Genomic DNA, 17,472 nt, shown 5'->3' on the forward strand with positions numbered 1-17,472 from the left:
TCACATTTTCCCATGCTGTTGTTAAATGACATTGTGTTAAACATTTGATTTCTGATTGCTACAAGTGTATAGAAATACAAGAGATTTTTGTATCTTGACCTTATCTCCTGTAACCTTGCAAAACTCATTTATTAGTTCTAGTAACATTTTTGTAGATTTCTTAGGATTTTCTACAATTTTGTCATCTGCAAATTAAAGATAGTTTTATGTCTTCCTTTCTTGTCTAGATGACTTTTATTTACTTTTTTCTTTCCTTATTGCACAACCAGAACCAATATTGAATAGAAGTGGTGAGAGTGAGAGTAGAGATCAGATCAGTTCTGATCTTGACAGGAAAGCACTCAGTCTCTCACCATTAAGTATGATGTTACCTGTAGGTTTTTCATAGACATCCTTTGTCAGGTTGAGGAAATTCACTAATTTTCCTAATTTGCTGAATGTTGTTTATCAGGAATGGATGTTGACTTTTGTCAAATGCACTTTCTGTATCTATTGAGATGATCATATGGTCTCTCCTCTATAGTTTGTTAATAATTTAGTTTATTAATCTTGATTTTTTAATGTTAAACAAGCTTTGCCTTCTTGGGATAAACTCCACTCGGTCACGATGCATTGCCCTTCTTAGCATAATGTTGCATCTAATTTTCTAAATGTTTGTTAAGAGTTTTTGTGTCTATGTTTGTAAAAGATATTGGTTTATAGTTGTTATATCTTTTTCTGACTTTGGAATCAGGGTGATGCTGGCCTCAAGAAATGAGCCGGAAAGTGTTCTCTCTTTTTCAATCTTCTGGAAGATTTTTGGCATAATTGTTACTTTTTTTTTTTTTTTGCTTAGTTGTTTGGCAGGATTCACCAGTGAAGCCATGTGGGCCTGGAATTTCCTCTGTGGGAAGGTTTTAAACCAAAACCTCAATTTCTTTCACAGATATAGGGCTAATAATGTTATCTATTTCTTCTTAAGCAAGCTTTGCTAGTTCATATCCTTCAGGAAATTTGTTAATTTCATCTAAGTTGTCAAATTTGTTGGCAAAATGTTGCTCATAATATTTCCTTATTATTTTAATGTCTGTAGGATTGGTAGTGATGCTTCTTCTTTTACTCCTGATATTGGTAATGTGTGTCTTTTCTTTTCTTTTTTTCCTCATCAGTACACCTAGAGATTTATAAATTTTATTGACTTCTCAAAGAACCAGCCTCAAGTTTCACTGATTTTCTTGATCATTTTCTATTTTTCTGATTTCTGTTTATTATTTCCTTTCTTTTACTTCCTTTAGTTTAAATTACCTCTTCTTTTTCTAATTACTAAAGGTGAAAGCTGAGATATTGGATTTGAGACTTTCTTCCTTTCTAATGTAATCACTTAATGATATTAATTTTTCCTTGAACCACTTCTCTAGCTTCATCCCACAAATTTTGATGTGCCATTTTTTAAAATTTTCATTCAATTCAAAATATTTCCTAATTTCCTTTGTGATGAATTCTTTGGCCCAGGGTTATTTAGAAGTGTATTGTTTAGTGTGAAGGAGTTTTCTAGATACTGCTCCATTACTGATTTCTAATTTCTCTCCATGAGGATCCAAGAACATACTTTATATGATTTGAATTTTTAAATATTTATTACATGTGAAGCAAGACTAGAGACCCATGGAAGCCTGTTGGTGGGGGAACCGTGGTCTTTATGATGAGCCACCAGAGGGTTTAAGCAGATAGGGGATTTGATTTGAATTGTGTTTGACTGGCCTGGTGTGCATTGGATTTGACAGAGGGAAATGGGGATGCCTGGGATGGGAAACCTACAGCCTGAGGCTTCCGAGTCATCCAAGGAGAGTGGGCAGTTGTCTAGAGAGTCTGGCTCTCCAGGGAAGGGTGTGGAAGTAACTCTGTGACAGGGCTGCAGATGTCAGGCCCAGAGGGCTGGAGGTGAGTGTGAGGGGCCTGGTGTGCTGGAAAAAGCTCTGGACTGGGAGCCTGGCCTCCTGGCCAGGGCTCAGCCATGGGACTCCAAGCATGTCACTCCACCTCTCTGAGTTTTAATTTTCTTGCCTCTAAAGTAGGTGGTCAGCCCCAATAATCCCACAGTTTTAGCAGCATGGGCTGCTGCCAGCACAGGGAGGGTCTTCGTGCGAATTAGGCAAAGGTGACCCTTTGAGATAGACAACCAAAGGAAGGGTGCCCCTTTGATGTAAGGCCTCAAACTAAGGCCCAATATGATGTGTTGCCTTGACATGTAGGGAAACCAGGAGGGTCTCGAATGGCCAAACTGCAAATCCTGCCCCACCTGCTCCTGTGGATAGGGTCCCGTAGCAAACACTTATTGTCAAGCAACCAGGGGCCATTCCTGTTATTCCTGAACAGGGGGCCTCAGTTCCCTGGTAACGGGTGGGATTCCTCAGACACATCAATCACATCCTCCCTTGGGAACCAGGGATCACTCTGCCCTCTTGGTGCTACAAAGCCTACCTCCCACAGCCCCTGGTGGTTCCTGCTGTTCCCGTGCGTAGCCCCACATGTCCTGCATCAGCTGCTGCCTCAGGCAGAGCACAACCTGAACACCTGTAGCTGGCAGCTCTGCCAGAAGGTTCTATGTGTTGGACTCTGGTCTGTGCTAAGATCTGTTAACCCTGTCACCCCCGGACCCCCTCCCGGGGAGGTAGATTCCATGATCATTTCCATTTTACAGAGGACTCCACAAACGGTGGGGGAGGGGTTGGGACTCAGGTCTGTCCAGATCCTTCCTTTTTTGTCCTAGGATCCACTCTGGTAGCTGGAGGTGAGAAACCTGCAGGAAACATCTGCAGCTTCCGGTTCAGTGAAGTAAGTCAGGAGTTTTGAGTGAAGGTGTGAAGATGGGAGCCTGGCAGGGAGGGGACAGAACCCATTTTGTCAACGGGGTCAGGCCTCTGCAGGGCTGAGGTGGGGGGAAGAGAAGTGAGCGGGGAAAGCAGCCTTCAGCTTCAATGCTGCCCCTCAGTCCAGCTGCCCCAGCATCAGCCACGGTATAGGCCCTCAGGGTTCTCCAGATTGCTTCTTCCCTCCACTGGAGAGGAGGCAAGTCCCTTCGTGGGAATCTTCAGCCAAAGGGGCTCCTCGCAGGCAGAACTGCTAGAACCAGGTACTCTCTGTAATGGCCACCTCTCGATGCTTGCCCTTGGCTGCTGCCGATTTCCTAGAGTAATCAAAAGACAGAGTGGTGGTGTGGGGTGAGACAGCTGAAGAGGGTGGAACTGGGGGTCAAGTCTTATGAGCATGTAAACTCCATGAGATTAGGTTTTGATTTTCCGCCGTGTCCCCCAAAGCATAAGACAGTGCCCGAAACATAGTATGTGCTCAAAAAAGTGAAAGAGTAATTTAAGACCCACCTTCCCTGCTTCTTAGCTGAGTGTCCTTAGGCAAGTTACATGACCTCTCTGTGTCTTCATTTCTTTGGCAGTGAAATTGAACATAACAGCTCTTTGTGGGGTTGTTTGAATTAAATAAGATGCTCTATTGAAGCAGGGAGGGCCCTCTGAGCACCAGCTGTTAGTATTACTCTCTTTTTAAAGATTTTATTTATTTATTTGGGAGAGAGAGAGGAGCAGAGGGAGAGGGAGAAGCAGACTCTCCTGCTGAGTGGGGAGCCCGATACAGGGCTCAATCCCAGGACCCTGAGATCACGACTGGAGCCGAACGAAGTCAAGAGTGGGATGCTCAACCGACTGAGCCACCCAGGCACCCCCATCCATGAGATGGATGGTTCCTGATCAGCCTGTTGCCGCCCCATGACTACCCTTACCCAGGACACAGCAACCACACTCCTGGGGCCCATGCTGTGGGCCAGGCACTATCCTCAGTGCTTTAATATAATAACTTCAACTCGAAAACAGCTCTTTGTGGTGCGCCTGGGTGGCTCAGTTGTTAGGCGTCTGCCTTCGGCTCAGGTCATGATCCCAGGGTCCTGGGATCGAGCCCTGCATTAGGCTCTCTGCTCCGCGGGAAGCCTGCTTCTCCCTCTCCCACTCCCCTTGCTTGTGTTCCCTTTCTCGCGTGTCTCTCTCTGTCAAATAAATAAATAAAATCTTTAAGAAAAAAAAAAACAGCTCTTTGAGCTCGGCTGGGTTTTGTTTTGTTTTGTTTTAACCCCCATTTTTAAAAATGAGAAAGCAGAAGCATCGTGGTGATTCGGGCCATAAAATAAACTTGAGGAATGTTCCCTCATTTCTGTTCTCTCAAAGGATGGCATGAGGGTAGCATGATGTGTTCCAGAAACTGAGCTGTTGATCTGTCTGGGCCTGGGATTCCTGGGGGAAGACTGAACTAGGGCGGTCAGGGCTGGCTCCATCCTCTTGGGCGAGGTTGGTAAGAGAGGTCAGTGCATGCCCGGGGCGTAGGGATTCAGTCCTCGGCAGTCTGGCTGCAGAGCCGGGCTCAGAGCCTCTGCATTTCCCTGCCTAAGGGACGATGGCCTTCTACCTGTGAGACCTTGAATCATCCCTTCATCTCTCTGAGCCTCTGGTAAACAGTGATGGAAATAGTCTCTTCCTGGCTGTGTTGTTGCAATGATTACGTGGTTTCAGAGGCAAAGCCCTGATGCCCACCGGCTTGCTGCCCCGAGGCACCAGGGATGCAGTCAGCTCTCGGCACACTGAAGCTGCTGGTACCATCTCGATGACAAGCCCAACTCAGCTCTGGCTCCTTCGTCTAGCATGTCTCCCTGACCCTTGGGCTCTCCCGTCCCGTCCTGGGGCTGTGGGGAGGCCTGTCCCCACATCTGCAGCCCTGCTCAGCTACTTCCTGGAAGCCCAGCCCTACTCCCAGGGTGACCAAGGATCACTCACTGGCTCTCCAGGTCCTGGATGGTGTCAGGAAGTGGAAGCCCCTTGGTCTCCGGGAGGAAGAGCAGGAGGATGAGGCTGGAAGCGATGGGGATGACACCGTAGGAGACGGGGGCCAGCAGGGGCACGGCCGGCCGAGTCATCCTGATTAGGGGCCCCGTCACAGCCCCCAGACGACCTGCCGACTGCAGGAAGCCATCTGCTGTCATCCTGGGGGTGGAGGGGAGGGCCCAGCCCCTTGTCATCACTGCCACTTTCAAGAAGGGGGCTTTACTGGGCGGGGGTGGGGGGGTGGGGGAGGCATTTGGCTGGGTCAGGATGTGCCAGGGGAGGGAAAGCTGGGTGAAGGAGCTGCACTCCTCAAAGTCTTTCCTAACACTACCTCCTCCATGGAGCTCACCTAGATTTTCCCACCCAGAGGGGCCTTCTCCTTCCTGAGAACATCCAATCCAGAGTCCTTCATGGACTCTCTAGGACCCACCCCATTCTCGCTGGTCTGCTGTGTTGTTCCTGGATGCCCAGCCCCTCTTTGCCCTCCCTACTGGCCTTCCCAGGGACGTCCCTTTCTCATGCGCCCTGGGTCTGGCCGCCCCTCCTGGATGCAGCGTGCAGCTCAGCCTACCGCAGTGCAGTTGGGTAGAGTTCGGGCTTGTAGACAGAGATAGAGGTTAAGCTTATGCCAAAGCATCCCTTTCCCAGCACGGCGAAGACCAAACGCAGGGTCTGCAAATCTGGGCAGAGGAAGAGGGTGACAGTGGGTTCTGCCCGAGGGGTTCCCCAGTCAGCCTGGAGCGCAGGGCTTCCTTGACTGCTCCCAGGTGCCCCACAGTGCTGACTTGGTGCCAGGCCGCCCAGGGCTGTGGGTGCAGCCTGACATCACAGTTGATGGGCTGGGAGGAGGGGGTGGGCAGGGCCAGAACCCAGCCAGGTCTGGGGCGGGCAAGCTGGGGCAGCTGAGGATGGCTCTCGGGGCCTGCTCCCTACAGTGTCACTGTGCCAAAGCTCTTTGGGACCTGGGTGTGCTTCTTCCTTGAAGGAGAGGGTCAAGGCAGGTCCTCACTGCCTTAAGTCTGCCTGTGGGAACGCTGGCTTCTGCGGGGAGCCCTAGCTAGGAAGCCACACTCGGCCGCAGCTTTCCCTCCCACACGTTGTAATGAAGAGTCTCAGAAACTGTCACACACTTGTCTTTGCAAGTTTTCCTTGAGCACTGCCTCTTGCAGCTTGTTTGGGAGACCGGCCCTCTGCCTCCCTCCTGGCTTTGCTATCAGCTCAGAACTCAGGGTCCCCGCCCTTCCACCAGCCAAGCCCCCCCCCCCACCCCCCCCCGGCTTGAGAGGGTTTTCCGGGCATTAAAGTCTCATTCAGAAAGAAAAGAGTAAGACAGGAGCCCTGGCCAGCAATCTGCACACCCCAGTGCCCCAGGCTTGGTGTTCCCGCCTCACTTCAAGCAACTAAAGTTGTTCCCCAGCCCCTCCTCCCACCTCAGGACCAGCCTCGGGCTTGAAGTCTGGTCCCAGCCCTGGCTTTGTCACTGGCTAGCTGAGTGACCTGAGGCACCCAACTTCACCTCTCTGAACCTCAGTCACCTCAGGGGAATGGGTCGGAGAGGGGCCGGTAGGGGGATTGGATGCCTGAGCTGATGTGGCAGGTGTAGGCTTGGGCACAGCCTGCACACAGGGCTGCAGGGGTGCTGGGGTCGGGGGGGCAGGGAAGGGGAAGGACCCCAGGAGGCAAGTGCAGCAGGCGGGGGGGGGCAGGAGGGGGCAGGCAGGGAAGCCAGTGCCCCAGACTGTCAGCCGCTCAGCCCACTCAGTCCACCCCACCTCACCTTGTGGGACCAGTATGTTGGCCAAGATGGAGAGGCCAGCCATGGCCTGGAAGCTGGCCAGGGTCGTACGGTGGCCCAAGAAGCTGAACAAGAAAGTGGTGGTGGCCCGGCCCAGTAAGTCTACAGCTCCAAAGAGGACCTGGAGGAGGAAGATGTCACTCCCCAGGTTTTGCAGGTCGAGGACCAGCCCGTAGTAGGAGATCATTTGGGAGAAGCTGCAGGGCAAAACCAGAAATCGGATCCCTGCCCCAGAGGAGAGGGCACACACCTGAGCTGTCCCCAGAGGGCCCAGGCCATCCTGAGCAGGTCACTACTGGACCCCGAAAAACCTGTCTGTTGGATGCCGGACACATCTCTCGAGAGTGGGGCTGGCCCAGGAGAGAAAGGGCGGGTTTCATTCATTCCGCCTTAGGCAGCCATCTCTCAGGCTCCCTGGCCACCAGCCAGTGGGGACACTTAACTCTCTGGGCTGACGCGCTGTGTGGGTCAAGCTGAGCTTCAGGTCTGGCCCTAGCACTCTCGTTTTATTTCCAGTCACTGCTAGAACCATGACTCCTACTAGCCCTGAACCTGGGTGAGTCTCTGCCCTTTCCTGGGTGCCAGTTTCTTCATCTTGAAAGATGGGATTCACAGTAGGAGGAGGTGGGCTGTGTTGTCCTTCTTGCAGGAGGGCAAGTCTTATTTTCCCGTCCTCTGGGAGTGCTGCCTCTCAGTTGGGGAGAACATCCCATGACACAGGCCAGAGGGACGGTTCAGAAGGGCCACCCCAGCTCCTCGAGCCCTCTGTGGGCTTGCAGGGGGCCTTGCTGCGACAGTACCACCAGGACCGCTCCCCTGCCCCTTCCGATTGTTCCCCTCCCCTAGCATCCCCATCCCCGTCCCCAGGCAGGGATCCCAAGAGCCCTCTCTAATGAACTTCCTGCTTACTGACCTCCACCCCAAGTCTGGAGGGTAGGGGGTGGACACGGGACAGACCGCCCTGGCTCCTGAGTAGCCGAAGCTGAACCTAACCGTAGCTGGATTTCCGCAGTTTGGAGATTGAATTTGGATCCAGCAGTGACTGCGGTGTGAAATTACTCCCTACCACTTTTCACATGGGTCCCCATCCCTGCTTCACGGACACTCCCCTTGGGCCGCACCTGAGCGCTGCACCCAGCAAGGCAGCTGACACCAGCTGACACCAGCTGCAGACTAAAGCTGCAGGCCCCCGTGGTTCCCTAAGTTTGTGGAAGCCCCGTGGGGAAGGGGCTCAGCTCTGGCTCCAAGTAGCTGATGCTGAGGCTCTAGGGCCGGTACCGAAGGGGTTAACGGCGGAAGCCGAGAAACCCACCAGGTTAGCCGCTTCCCAGCCTGTGATTTGAATAACAAAGGATGCAGAGCGGCCCCTGGGAGCCCTGAGGAAGCCTTGAAGGGTTTGAAAGAATGGCCCCGGACATTCCTGGTGCCAGGCACCCCTTCTCATTTGTCAGAAAAAACTTAAGCGGGGGAGGGGGGGGTGCGGCGGGGCAGTAAAAGCATTTGATCCATTCCCTAAGGTGTAGCAAATATTTGCCATTGGAACCCATATGTGGTTAAATATAGCATAAAATAAACGTTTTCCTAATCTTTATTTTATTTCAAGATCGAGTCTCCATCAAACCTGACCCTCACTTCTCAGTGTGCTCTCTGCAAGTCACTTGAACTGAATTTGTTTTATTAAGGGGCCTTCTCCTGGTCCCAGGTGCCCATGGGTGCCAAGACGGGGCCTGCTGGGGAGTCCATGCTCAATGCAGGGCCTGGTGGGCGGCAGCGGGCAAGGAGGTAGCTCAGCCATGGTTCAAATGCCTGTTCAGTCATCTTGGGCAAGTTACCTGCCCCAATGGGCCCTGCTGTCTCCTCTGTAAAGTGGGGGTGTAGATGAGCTTGGCGTAAGTGGGCCAGTGGCCCTCTCCAGCCACATCCGGTCCCCCATCTCTAGGGACATAGGCTCCGCGTCCAGCCTGGGCTTCAGCGTGCCCCTGTTCCTGCCCTCCAGCGGACTTCCCGCATGAACCCCCCAGCCCCTCCCCAGTGGCGGCCGGGACTCCTGCCTCCTGGGGGAACTGCCTGTTCTGCCAGAAACGTGCTTCCTGAGGCCGTGCAGGAGCCGCTCCCCACTCCCACCCCGGACACAGTAGAGGCCGCTTTTAGGCAACAGGCTTGGGCATTGGAAGCCCCAGTAAGGCAGAAGAGCCCACAGCGACCACCCTGCAAACAGGCCCACCAGGGACCCACCTCAAAACAGCCATAAGCCCTCACTGACCAATCGGACCAAAAAAGGAACATTCCACACGTTCCCCTACCTCCTCCCCCTCCCCTATAACTACAGCCCCCCCCCCCCCCCCCCCCCCTCCCCCACCCCGCACTGCCTCCCGGCAGACAGTCTCTTCTCTGCTCCCTTGCAGTGAATTCAATAAACTTCTATGTCTTTGGTTCTGCCTTGGGTGAATTCTCCCATCGCCCTGGGCCCTGGGCCCTGGCCGCCAGCCTCCACTGATCCCATCCCCGCTTCCCTCCTCAGGCCTGGCTCCGGGAGGCATGAGCTGGGGGGCATACCTCACCAGGAACATGCTGCAGCTTCTCCAGCGGAGCGTGGGCAAGAGAAACAGGTCCAACACTGACCTGCGGGCCTTCATAGAGGCCCCCGCCTCCTCCTCCTCCATGCTGGTCATGAGCACCTGGGGGGAGAGGGGGATGAGTGCGGGGGGAGCACGGGCCCCGCCCCACCCCCGTGCCAGGGAATGGTGTCCAGGTGGGCAGAGCGATGTCAGGAGCCTGGCCTTGGCTTTTGGAAACTGGAAAGCCTTGGGGTGGAGGCGGGGATGGAGAGAGAAAGAGATCTCTCTCTGGCCCCGTGACAGAGCTCTCTTCTGCCGACCTGGCCCCCCTACTCCGAGCCAGGGAGCCAGGCTTGTGGCCCAGCTCTGGCCTTCTGAGCTGCGGGCTGCTCTCGGCGGTTCCTACACAAACCCGGCCACCCCTCCTTGCCCCTCATGGCTGGCCTCAGGGTACGCCTCCTACCCCAGCCACACGGGCTCCCCACTGCACCGAAGTGCCCATCCAGACTCTTCCTGCCCCTCTGGGCCCCACCTGCCCCGTGCTCAGCTCAGTCTTCGTTGGCTCACCTCCTCCTGGAAGCCTTCCCTGATCCTCCCACCCCCAGGCTGTGTTTTGTTTCTGCTGCACATCCTCCCACACCTACTTCCTTGAGATAATCACCTTCAGAGAAGCACATGCAGTTTCCCCCAAACACACCAAGAAACCCTACGAGGTGAGCATGCAATGCATGTGGGTGGAAGCCGCCGACAAGCAAGCTGGGGGTTGTCACAGCTGTTATCGGGCGGGTAGCGGTGGAGCTGGTGACAAGACATCAGTGGCTGTCCTCTCCCTGCCACGTCCCACAGTCTGGGTCACAAACAGGGGCATCTCACCTCGACGGTCAGTGACTTTGTGGCTTCCTTGTGGCCGTTTATCCTGGCCACCTTTTTGAGCTCCTGGAGCGCTTGTTCTGGTTTGCCCACAATAATCAGCCATCGGGCAGACTCCGGCAGCCACCTGTTAAAGACGCAGGCGCTTGCCGGGGCCCCTGCGCTCTTCCCGCGTCCAGGGCCCTCCTCGTCAGGTCAGGAGTGGGACGTGGGCAGCCGCTCCCCCAGCGGCAGTGGGAGAGAGACGGCAACTGCTCTCCCCTCTGCACGGCTGGGGCCAGGATGCAAGACTGGTGGGCTCCCTTGGTACCCAGTAAAGCTGAGTCCCAATGCCTGGCCGCCCTCTCTCCTCCGAGCCACCCCATCTGGCTTCCCGGCTGCCGGGGGCTCGCGCACGGCCCACGCACGGCTGCCTGAGCCTACGGTGATGCTGAGACCATTTCTGTGACAGCTCACATCATGCTGAATCTCACACACGCACGCACGCACGCACGCATGCACTAAACACATCCCCAGCCAGAACTGAGTGGTTTTATAAAAGTAGCCTGCTTCTTCCCAGCCTTGGGGCAGATAGCAGGGAGAGGTATCTCCTGGGTGAGAGGACTGGCATTTTACCAGCCCGGAGGGGCTCAGCTCTGTTTGGATCCGTCCGGAGGCCGCCTGCCTAGTGGTTCAAAGAGCCAGCCTGCCTGGGTTCAAATCCTGCCTCTGGCACTTACTGGCTGTGTGGCCTACAGTGAGTCACTGAACCTCTCTGGGCCTCAGTCCCTCCTCTGAAAATGGTGGTCATCTTATCATCTTCCTCATTAGAAGAAGTGAATACACATCTGGGGTGACTAACAGCACCTGGGACGCACCCAACCAGGGTGACTAGAGCAGCCTAATAAGTGTGATTATGGGATGTCTTCCTCCTCACTTACTGATCCTGTTGTTATGGATAAAACTCCACGTGGTCAGTGGCTTTTGATCTGTTTTCTTTGCTAATGTGCCCCCGGGGCCTAAAACCGTGTCTGGCATGGGGCAGTAAATACTTGAGAAGGAATGAATGAGTCCTTGCTACTCTCTATACCCCACAGTAGACTTAACGGGGCACAGGTCCCCCCAACCCTGGTTCATGGACACGAAAGAACTTACAGGGTCATGAATTTGGGTTTGGTCCCCTGTCCCTCACCCAACCACGTGTTTCCAGACCTCAGGGAGTGTTGCAGCACCCCAAATAATCGTGATGATGGTATCCTTTCATATCTAACGCCAGTCCTCACTGACTCAGGACCCCACGGGCCAGGGGTGGGCAAGTGACGTGAAGGAAAGGGGCTAGCAGGTGGGGGGCAGCTAGTGCCGAGGAGGGGAAGGCCCGAGAGCCAGCGGGACGGGTGGGGGCCTGAGACATCTGGCTAAAACGTCCACCCCGGAACTCTGAACCCCTGAGATGTCTCTCCTGAGCAGGGGTTCCACACACATCATTGCCCTACGTGGCTCTCAGCGTCTCGGGATCCACGGCCGGCCAGGGTGGTGGGGGTGAGGGGCACCCTCGCCCCCCAAATCTCCCTCCTAACAAGTGGCGTCCTCCCCAAGAGCAAAGGCCCCACATTGTACCAACCAGGAGATCAGGAAGATGGCAAAGAAGGGCATCGACACGGCCAGCTGGAGAGCCCGCCAGTCCCGCAGGGTGAAGGCCAAGGCCCCCAGGGTCAACTGGCCCAGGCTATAGGAACATCCCAGCATTGTTATGGTGACGGCCCTCCTGCGGGTTGTGGTCCACTCCGCCACTGAAACGTGATGCAGACAGGCAGGTAAGGGCTGAACAGTGGCCTCGGGCCCCATCCCCGCCCCCAACCACCACCAGGGCAGGCGCAGCCGAGGGAGAGACTCACTGAGTGTCACCGGGGTCATGATGATGCCGGCCACTCCAAAAGCGCTCAGGAACCGGAGGCCACAGTAGATGAGGAAATTGGAAGAAAAGATGGTGCTGGTGTTGGCCAAAGCCACCTGCAGGCAGCACCAGCTCAGCGCTGGCTTCCGCCCGAACCTGTGTTGGGAGACAAGCACCGTGGGGGCCTGGAGAGGGGCCCTGGGGACTTGGGCCTGGAGGCGGGTGCTTCAAGGGAAAGGAGGGTTCGAGAGGGTGGGGCATCTGCTGGGGCACCTTAGTGCAGGCAGCACCATACCCCACCCCCCGGGGATCTCCCAGGAGCATGCTCCCAGTGTGCTTGTTATAAAAAGGGCAGACGCCTCGATCTCAGGGCCAGCGTCATCTCAGGGTCAAGAATGGGCTTTGATTGGGGCGCCTGGGTGGCTCAGTCGGTTAAGTGTCTGCCTTCAGCTCAGGTCATGATCCCGGGGTCCTGGGACTGAGCCCCGCATCGGGCTCCCTGCTCAGCGGGGAGCTTGCTTCTCCCTCTCCCTCTGCCTCTCTCCCTGCTCTCTCTCTCATTTGCTCTCTCTCAAATAAATAAATAAAATCTTAAAAAAAAAAGAATGGGCTATGGTTGAATCACTGTATTGTACACCTGAAATTCATATTACAATGCATGTTAACTAACTGGAATTTAAGTAAAAACTGAACAAAGATGGACTTTGGCCTCAGAAGTCTGGGTTTGAGCCCAGCTCTGTCCTGCCTGGGTGACCCTGGGCACAGGACTCAAAGTCTCTGAGCCACCATTCCCCGTCTGTGCAATGGGGGTAGGCATGATGACAGCCTCAGAGTTGTGAAAACCATGATGCCGAGCGAGGGGGCGGCGCGGCCGGGAGGCTGAGCGCACGTGGCCTTGGGCAAACTGGACAGCTCCCCGCCGGTCTGCGCACTGGGACTGGAGCTCCCGGGAGACAACCCGTGTCGGGCCCTCAGCCGTCCACCTGCACACCCACCATGCCACTACGGCCCCAAGGCTGGCTTAGCCCAAACCATGGCCCGCATTTAGCTAAAGTGTGCATTGGTCCAATGGGAGAGATGTGGGCCACGCTTGGCCCGTCTGTCTGAGCAGTGCCCAGGAACAAGGACATTTGGCCCAGACCCAGGGCGAGGTCTGGATGCTGACACCAGTTCCTGATGCCAGGCTCACTGGATAAGCTACAGACCGACGGTGATTTGGCTCCCGGTGTGGACGGCCCCTGGGGAATGAGCCAGAGCTGCACGGCAGCTGTCCTTGGAAAGTGCCACCTGGACCATGTCCTTCCCCACTGTTCGGGCCCCCCACCACACTCAGGATTAAATAAGGCCCACAGATGACGATGGTAGCAGAACCACAGCACGAGGAGCCCTCCCCGTTCCAGGCCCTGGCCCAAGCTCTGTCCGTGGTTAACCCACAACCCCATGGACAGAGCCAGGTCCCCACATACAGGAAGAAATGGAGGCCCAGAGAAGCAACACACCCGCCTTCTAGGGAACAAGGGAAAGAGAGGTGGGGATGGGAACCCAGGGTCAGATCCCTGAGCCCTCACGGTCAGGAGAAAGTGGGAAAGCCGTTTGTGCATTCACTAAATAATGACTGAGTGTGTGCTGCGTGCTGGAAGCTGGGGACACCGCGCCCCTACCTTCTTGGAGCTACGTCTCGTGGGGACGCACACAGCAGGTGAGCAAGGAGTGAGTGACCGAGTACTGTCAGAGCAGGTGCAGTGAGGAAGGAAAGCAGGCGTGGCCAGGGGGCTGCCTGCGCGCTGGGCACAAAGAGACCACAAGGAGAACCTTCAGAGCGAGGCTCAGCCACTGGCCACCTCGGAGCTCTGCAGCCAGGATGCCGAGGGTGCTCCAGGAGGGGCCGGCATGGCTGTGGGAGAGAAGCCAAGTGCCAAGCAGGGGTGGAGGGGGACGGGGTGGGGGGCAGGAACTGTCCTCAGTGTGGTGGGCCGGGAGGACTTCAGGCTGGCATCAACCAGATCCACATACAGGTTTTTGAAAGTCACTCGGAATGGAGGCAAGAGACCCTGGAGGGGGCCAGGGCCTGCCCGGGCAAGAGAGGCAGATGGTTTGGGTAAGAGGGCAGTGTGGAGGAGAGGGGCGTGGGGCTGGATCTAGGGGTGAGGGTGGGAGAACAGGGCTGGCTCCAGGGTTGGGTGTGTGCCGTGGGCCAGGGGGCCGTTTTCCCGGGTGGAGTCTGGTGCGGAGGGGCTGGGCTGGCGGTGGAGGGTCAGGAGTCCAGCGTTGGCCGCGGCAAATGTGAGGCAAATGCTCCTCCGCGTGCAAACTCCAAGCAGGCAGCTGGCTTTACCAGCCGAGTGGGCGTAACGTAAGCGTTACTGGTGCTCGGTGGCAGGGCCTCAAGCAGCGGGGGTGGGCAGCTGGCCAAGAGAAGGGACTGGGCTGGGGGGGGGGGGGACCCCCCCCAAAGGGGGGGGAGGGAGACAGGGGGGGGGGGGCTAGGGGGGGGGGAGGAGGGTTTCAACTTCCCGATGTGCCAAGTACTTGGAGTTAGAAGAAAGAGGGGTGGGGGGCGCCTGGGTGGCCCTGTCGGTCAAGCGGTTAAAGCAGTTAAGCACCTGCCTTCGGGTCAAGTCAGGATCCCAGAGTCCTGGGATCGAGCCCAGAGCCCCACATGGAGCTCCCTGCTCAGTGGGGAGCCTGCTTCTCCCTCTCCCTCTCCCTCTGCCCCACCCCCCCATGCTCATTCGCATGCTCTCTCTCGCTGAAACAAACAAACAAACAAATAAATAAGTAAATAAAATCTTTTTTAAAAAATGAAGAAGACGATGACAACGAAGAAGAAAGAGGGGTCTGTTTCTCCCCAGAAGACTGTGGGCTCCCTGAGGGCAGGGCCTGTACCGCGCCTGGCACACGAGAGGTGCTCTGGACGGTTGGTGTCGCCAAAGGAGAGAGCGCGGTGTTTGAGGGGATCTCGCACAGTGTGGCGTAAGCTTAAGTGGGCCTCTTGGCCACCACTGCTCCCTGGGGACATTCATGGGCCATTTCTGTACTTCTGTCCCCATGGTGCTCGTTCTGACGAGGAGGAGTCGAGGAGGAGAGAACATACTCACCGGTCAGAGAGGAGTCCCCAGGAGAGGGACCCCAGCAGGACACCGGCCATGTAGATGGACTGGCCCAGGGGCTTCAGGCCCTGGTAGTCACACACTAGGTCCCACTGGAAGAGAAGGCAGGCATGATGGCTGGGCTCAGGGGATGTGGAGCCTGGTCAGCCTGGGTCCGGGGGGCTCCCTCAGGCCAGGCGACAGAGGTGGAAGGGGTGTGCTGGGCGGTGGAGGGGGGTTCAGCTCTGTCCTCTCAGCTAGCTGCATGGCACACACGGGACTCGGCCACTCCGAGTGGACGGAGGTGGGCGGCGGAGCACAAGGGACTGAACCACAGGCTGGGGTTCTAACTCTGTGGATCGCTCACTGGGTGAGCCCGGGGGGGGTTCCTGTACCTGCTGAGCCTGGTTTCTCACCCAGAAGGGGGGCCCTGCAGCTGCTTCCCTCACAGGGCTGCCGGGATGAGCAGAGAGTGCTGAGCACATGCCACCATGATTTTTGAGTGCCTCCTGCCCGGGTCTGGGCATCCATGACCTGAACACCCCCCACCAAGCAGCCCTCCACCAAGACCTGACAGCTTCATTCCGTTTCCGCCTCTCTTGCCAGGCCCACAGAAGCAGGAACCCCCTGTCCCCACAAGGCAAAGTGATAACTGGAAAATGCAAAGCAGATCACCTCACTTCCTTGCCCCAAAGCCTCCAGTGACTTTCCTTTGCACTTGAAGAAAGTGCACCTCACCCACTTTCTTTGCATCCTGCCGGCCCCTGACCCCTTGTGCCCAGACACACTGGGCCTCCTTCTGCTCCTTCCACACCCCAGACCTGGACTTCTGTTCCCACTGGGCTCTCTCCACACCTTCACGTGACCTTGTCTCCTAATCCAGGTCTCACCTCCAGAGAGGCCTTCCCCACCTGCCTCTCCTCCTTGCTCACAGAACCTGCTTTTCTCCTTCATAGTGGCAGAACAGGATGTAATGGAGACCCAGCTTCCGGCTCCTGGCGGGCGCTGGAGTGTTGGAGCTGTTGTCCTGGGCAACTTATTTCCCTCACTGTGCTTCTGTTTTGTTCCTAACCAGATGCAGACAACAAGACCCCCCTCGTGAGACTGGAGGGAGACCATGGGGAAAGCCTCTGGAACAGTGCCTGCCACTCTCCTGTTGGGGCGGGGTTAAATGTTGACCCATTCTGAAGCTGCCAGCGGAACAGCAGCTCCTCAAAGCCTCCCTTGCTTATCCTGGGACCCCAGCCTCAGATCAGGGTCTGGACCTTCATAAGCAGTGAGTAAATATGTGTTGAGGGAGTAACATCTCATTCAGTAGCGCTGGCGGAACCGGTGCAATCCTTCCAGGCATGGGCGGGTGGCCAGGTAAGAGAGCCGGGGGGTTGGTGGGGGGAGGCCCTTACCTCTGACACGATGGTGGAGGTGAAGGTGCTGTGGTCGTAGACCCAGCCATCCATGCACGGCTCTGTGGCAGCCTCGCTCCAGTTGGTGGCCGTGGCGTTGGGGTCCAGGAGCTGCCACTGTGGTTGGCGGAAGCGGCGACACTGGTGGGGCTCATGGTTGGGGCCCGGGGGGATGGAGACGGTCAGGAGGTCCTTGGGGCCCAGGGCCCCGGGGACACTGGCCTGGCCAGTGCTGTTGTCCAGGAGGGGCACCCAGCATCGGTGGCTGGGCACGGCGGCCGAGAAGTTCTCCATCAGCAGTTGGGAGGGCACCAACAGGGAGGGAAGGAGGAGAGTGAAGACCTGCAGGGCCTGGAAGAGACCCACTCCCCCTGCTCGCTCCAGGAGCTCAGCGAAAGCCATGGACAGAGCTGTGGGCAGCCAGGGCGGCCTTCCCAAAGGTCAGGGAGGCCGCGAGTGTCCGGCTGCTGAACCACTAGCAAGTGCCGGAACCCTGGGCCATCGGACCTTCTGCCCTCGCTAGCCTGCAGTTGGGTTGGGAGTGCGGGCTAGCAACTGGTCGAGTCAGTTGTGAGATGCCCCGGATGCTTTGAAGAAACTCCTCCTTTTCTCAGGAAACCCTGTTTCTGGGAATGACGCTTGGGTGCCCCACCCCTCTGGAGAGGGGACATCAGGGACAAAGCTCACTGTGCCCAGGTTGCCTGGGGCATCCGAGGCGCCCTGGTTCTCCAGCACCAAGAGTAAAAGATCAAGCAGGTGTGAAAAACAAGTAAGATGCACTAATCTGTGATATTACTGAGCTCCAGTTGTGGAGGGAAGTGGCACCCGGCCGTGGCCTTGGTTAAAGTTCAATCTCAGCGTGGGCTCCTGGGCAGGAAAGTAGGTCTAGCTACTGAGGGAGGCTTGGGCAGCTCTCTGCAGGGGGCCTGCTCACATTCCTAAACCGAACTTTCAGATCCCTCTACATGTGGCCCTTCAAATCAGGAAACTGTTGACCTGAGCTTCAACCGTGCTGAACGGAG

The 17,472-nt window shown here is 56.2% G+C and overlaps 1 protein-coding gene across 1 annotated transcript; it reads right to left on the reverse strand.

Annotated features, from left to right (window-relative positions):
• Positions 1-1,588: 1,588 nt before the first annotated feature.
• On the reverse strand, positions 1,589-17,017 carry SLC22A11 (solute carrier family 22 member 11). Its single transcript, XM_025879477.2, has 10 exons — positions 16,451-17,017; positions 15,057-15,160; positions 11,960-12,114; positions 11,686-11,854; positions 10,089-10,212; positions 9,214-9,335; positions 6,640-6,854; positions 5,434-5,542; positions 4,815-5,021; positions 1,589-3,166 (listed from the first exon to the last, which is right to left on the reverse strand). The coding sequence occupies exons 1-10, from the start codon at positions 16,850-16,852 to the stop codon at positions 3,103-3,105; spliced, it is 1,671 nt and encodes a 556-aa protein (XP_025735262.1). The 5' UTR covers positions 16,853-17,017; the 3' UTR covers positions 1,589-3,102.
• Positions 17,018-17,472: the final 455 nt, after the last annotated feature.

The sequence above is a fragment of the Callorhinus ursinus genome, unplaced genomic scaffold (genome assembly GCF_003265705.2).
Source record: "Callorhinus ursinus isolate GAN/ISIS: 27379988/994484 unplaced genomic scaffold, GSC_fseal_2.0 scaffold51, whole genome shotgun sequence".
Classification (NCBI taxonomy): domain Eukaryota; kingdom Metazoa; phylum Chordata; class Mammalia; order Carnivora; family Otariidae; genus Callorhinus; species Callorhinus ursinus.

What these genes read in the sequence shown, in the direction of transcription:
- SLC22A11 (XM_025879477.2), bottom strand. Translation starts at nt 16,852, where the DNA reads ATGGCTTTCGCTGAGCTCCTGGAGCGAGCAGGGGGAGTGGGTCTCTTC. An exon ending in CCTCCACCATCGTGTCAGAG is followed by an intron (nt 15,161 to 16,450) that starts GTAAGGGCCTCC and finishes CTTCTCTTCCAG; the next exon opens with TGGGACCTAGTGTGTGACTA. An exon ending in TGCAGCATGTTCCTGGTGAG is followed by an intron (nt 6,855 to 9,213) that starts GTATGCCCCCCA and finishes TTTGCCCTGCAG; the next exon opens with CTTCTCCCAAATGATCTCCT.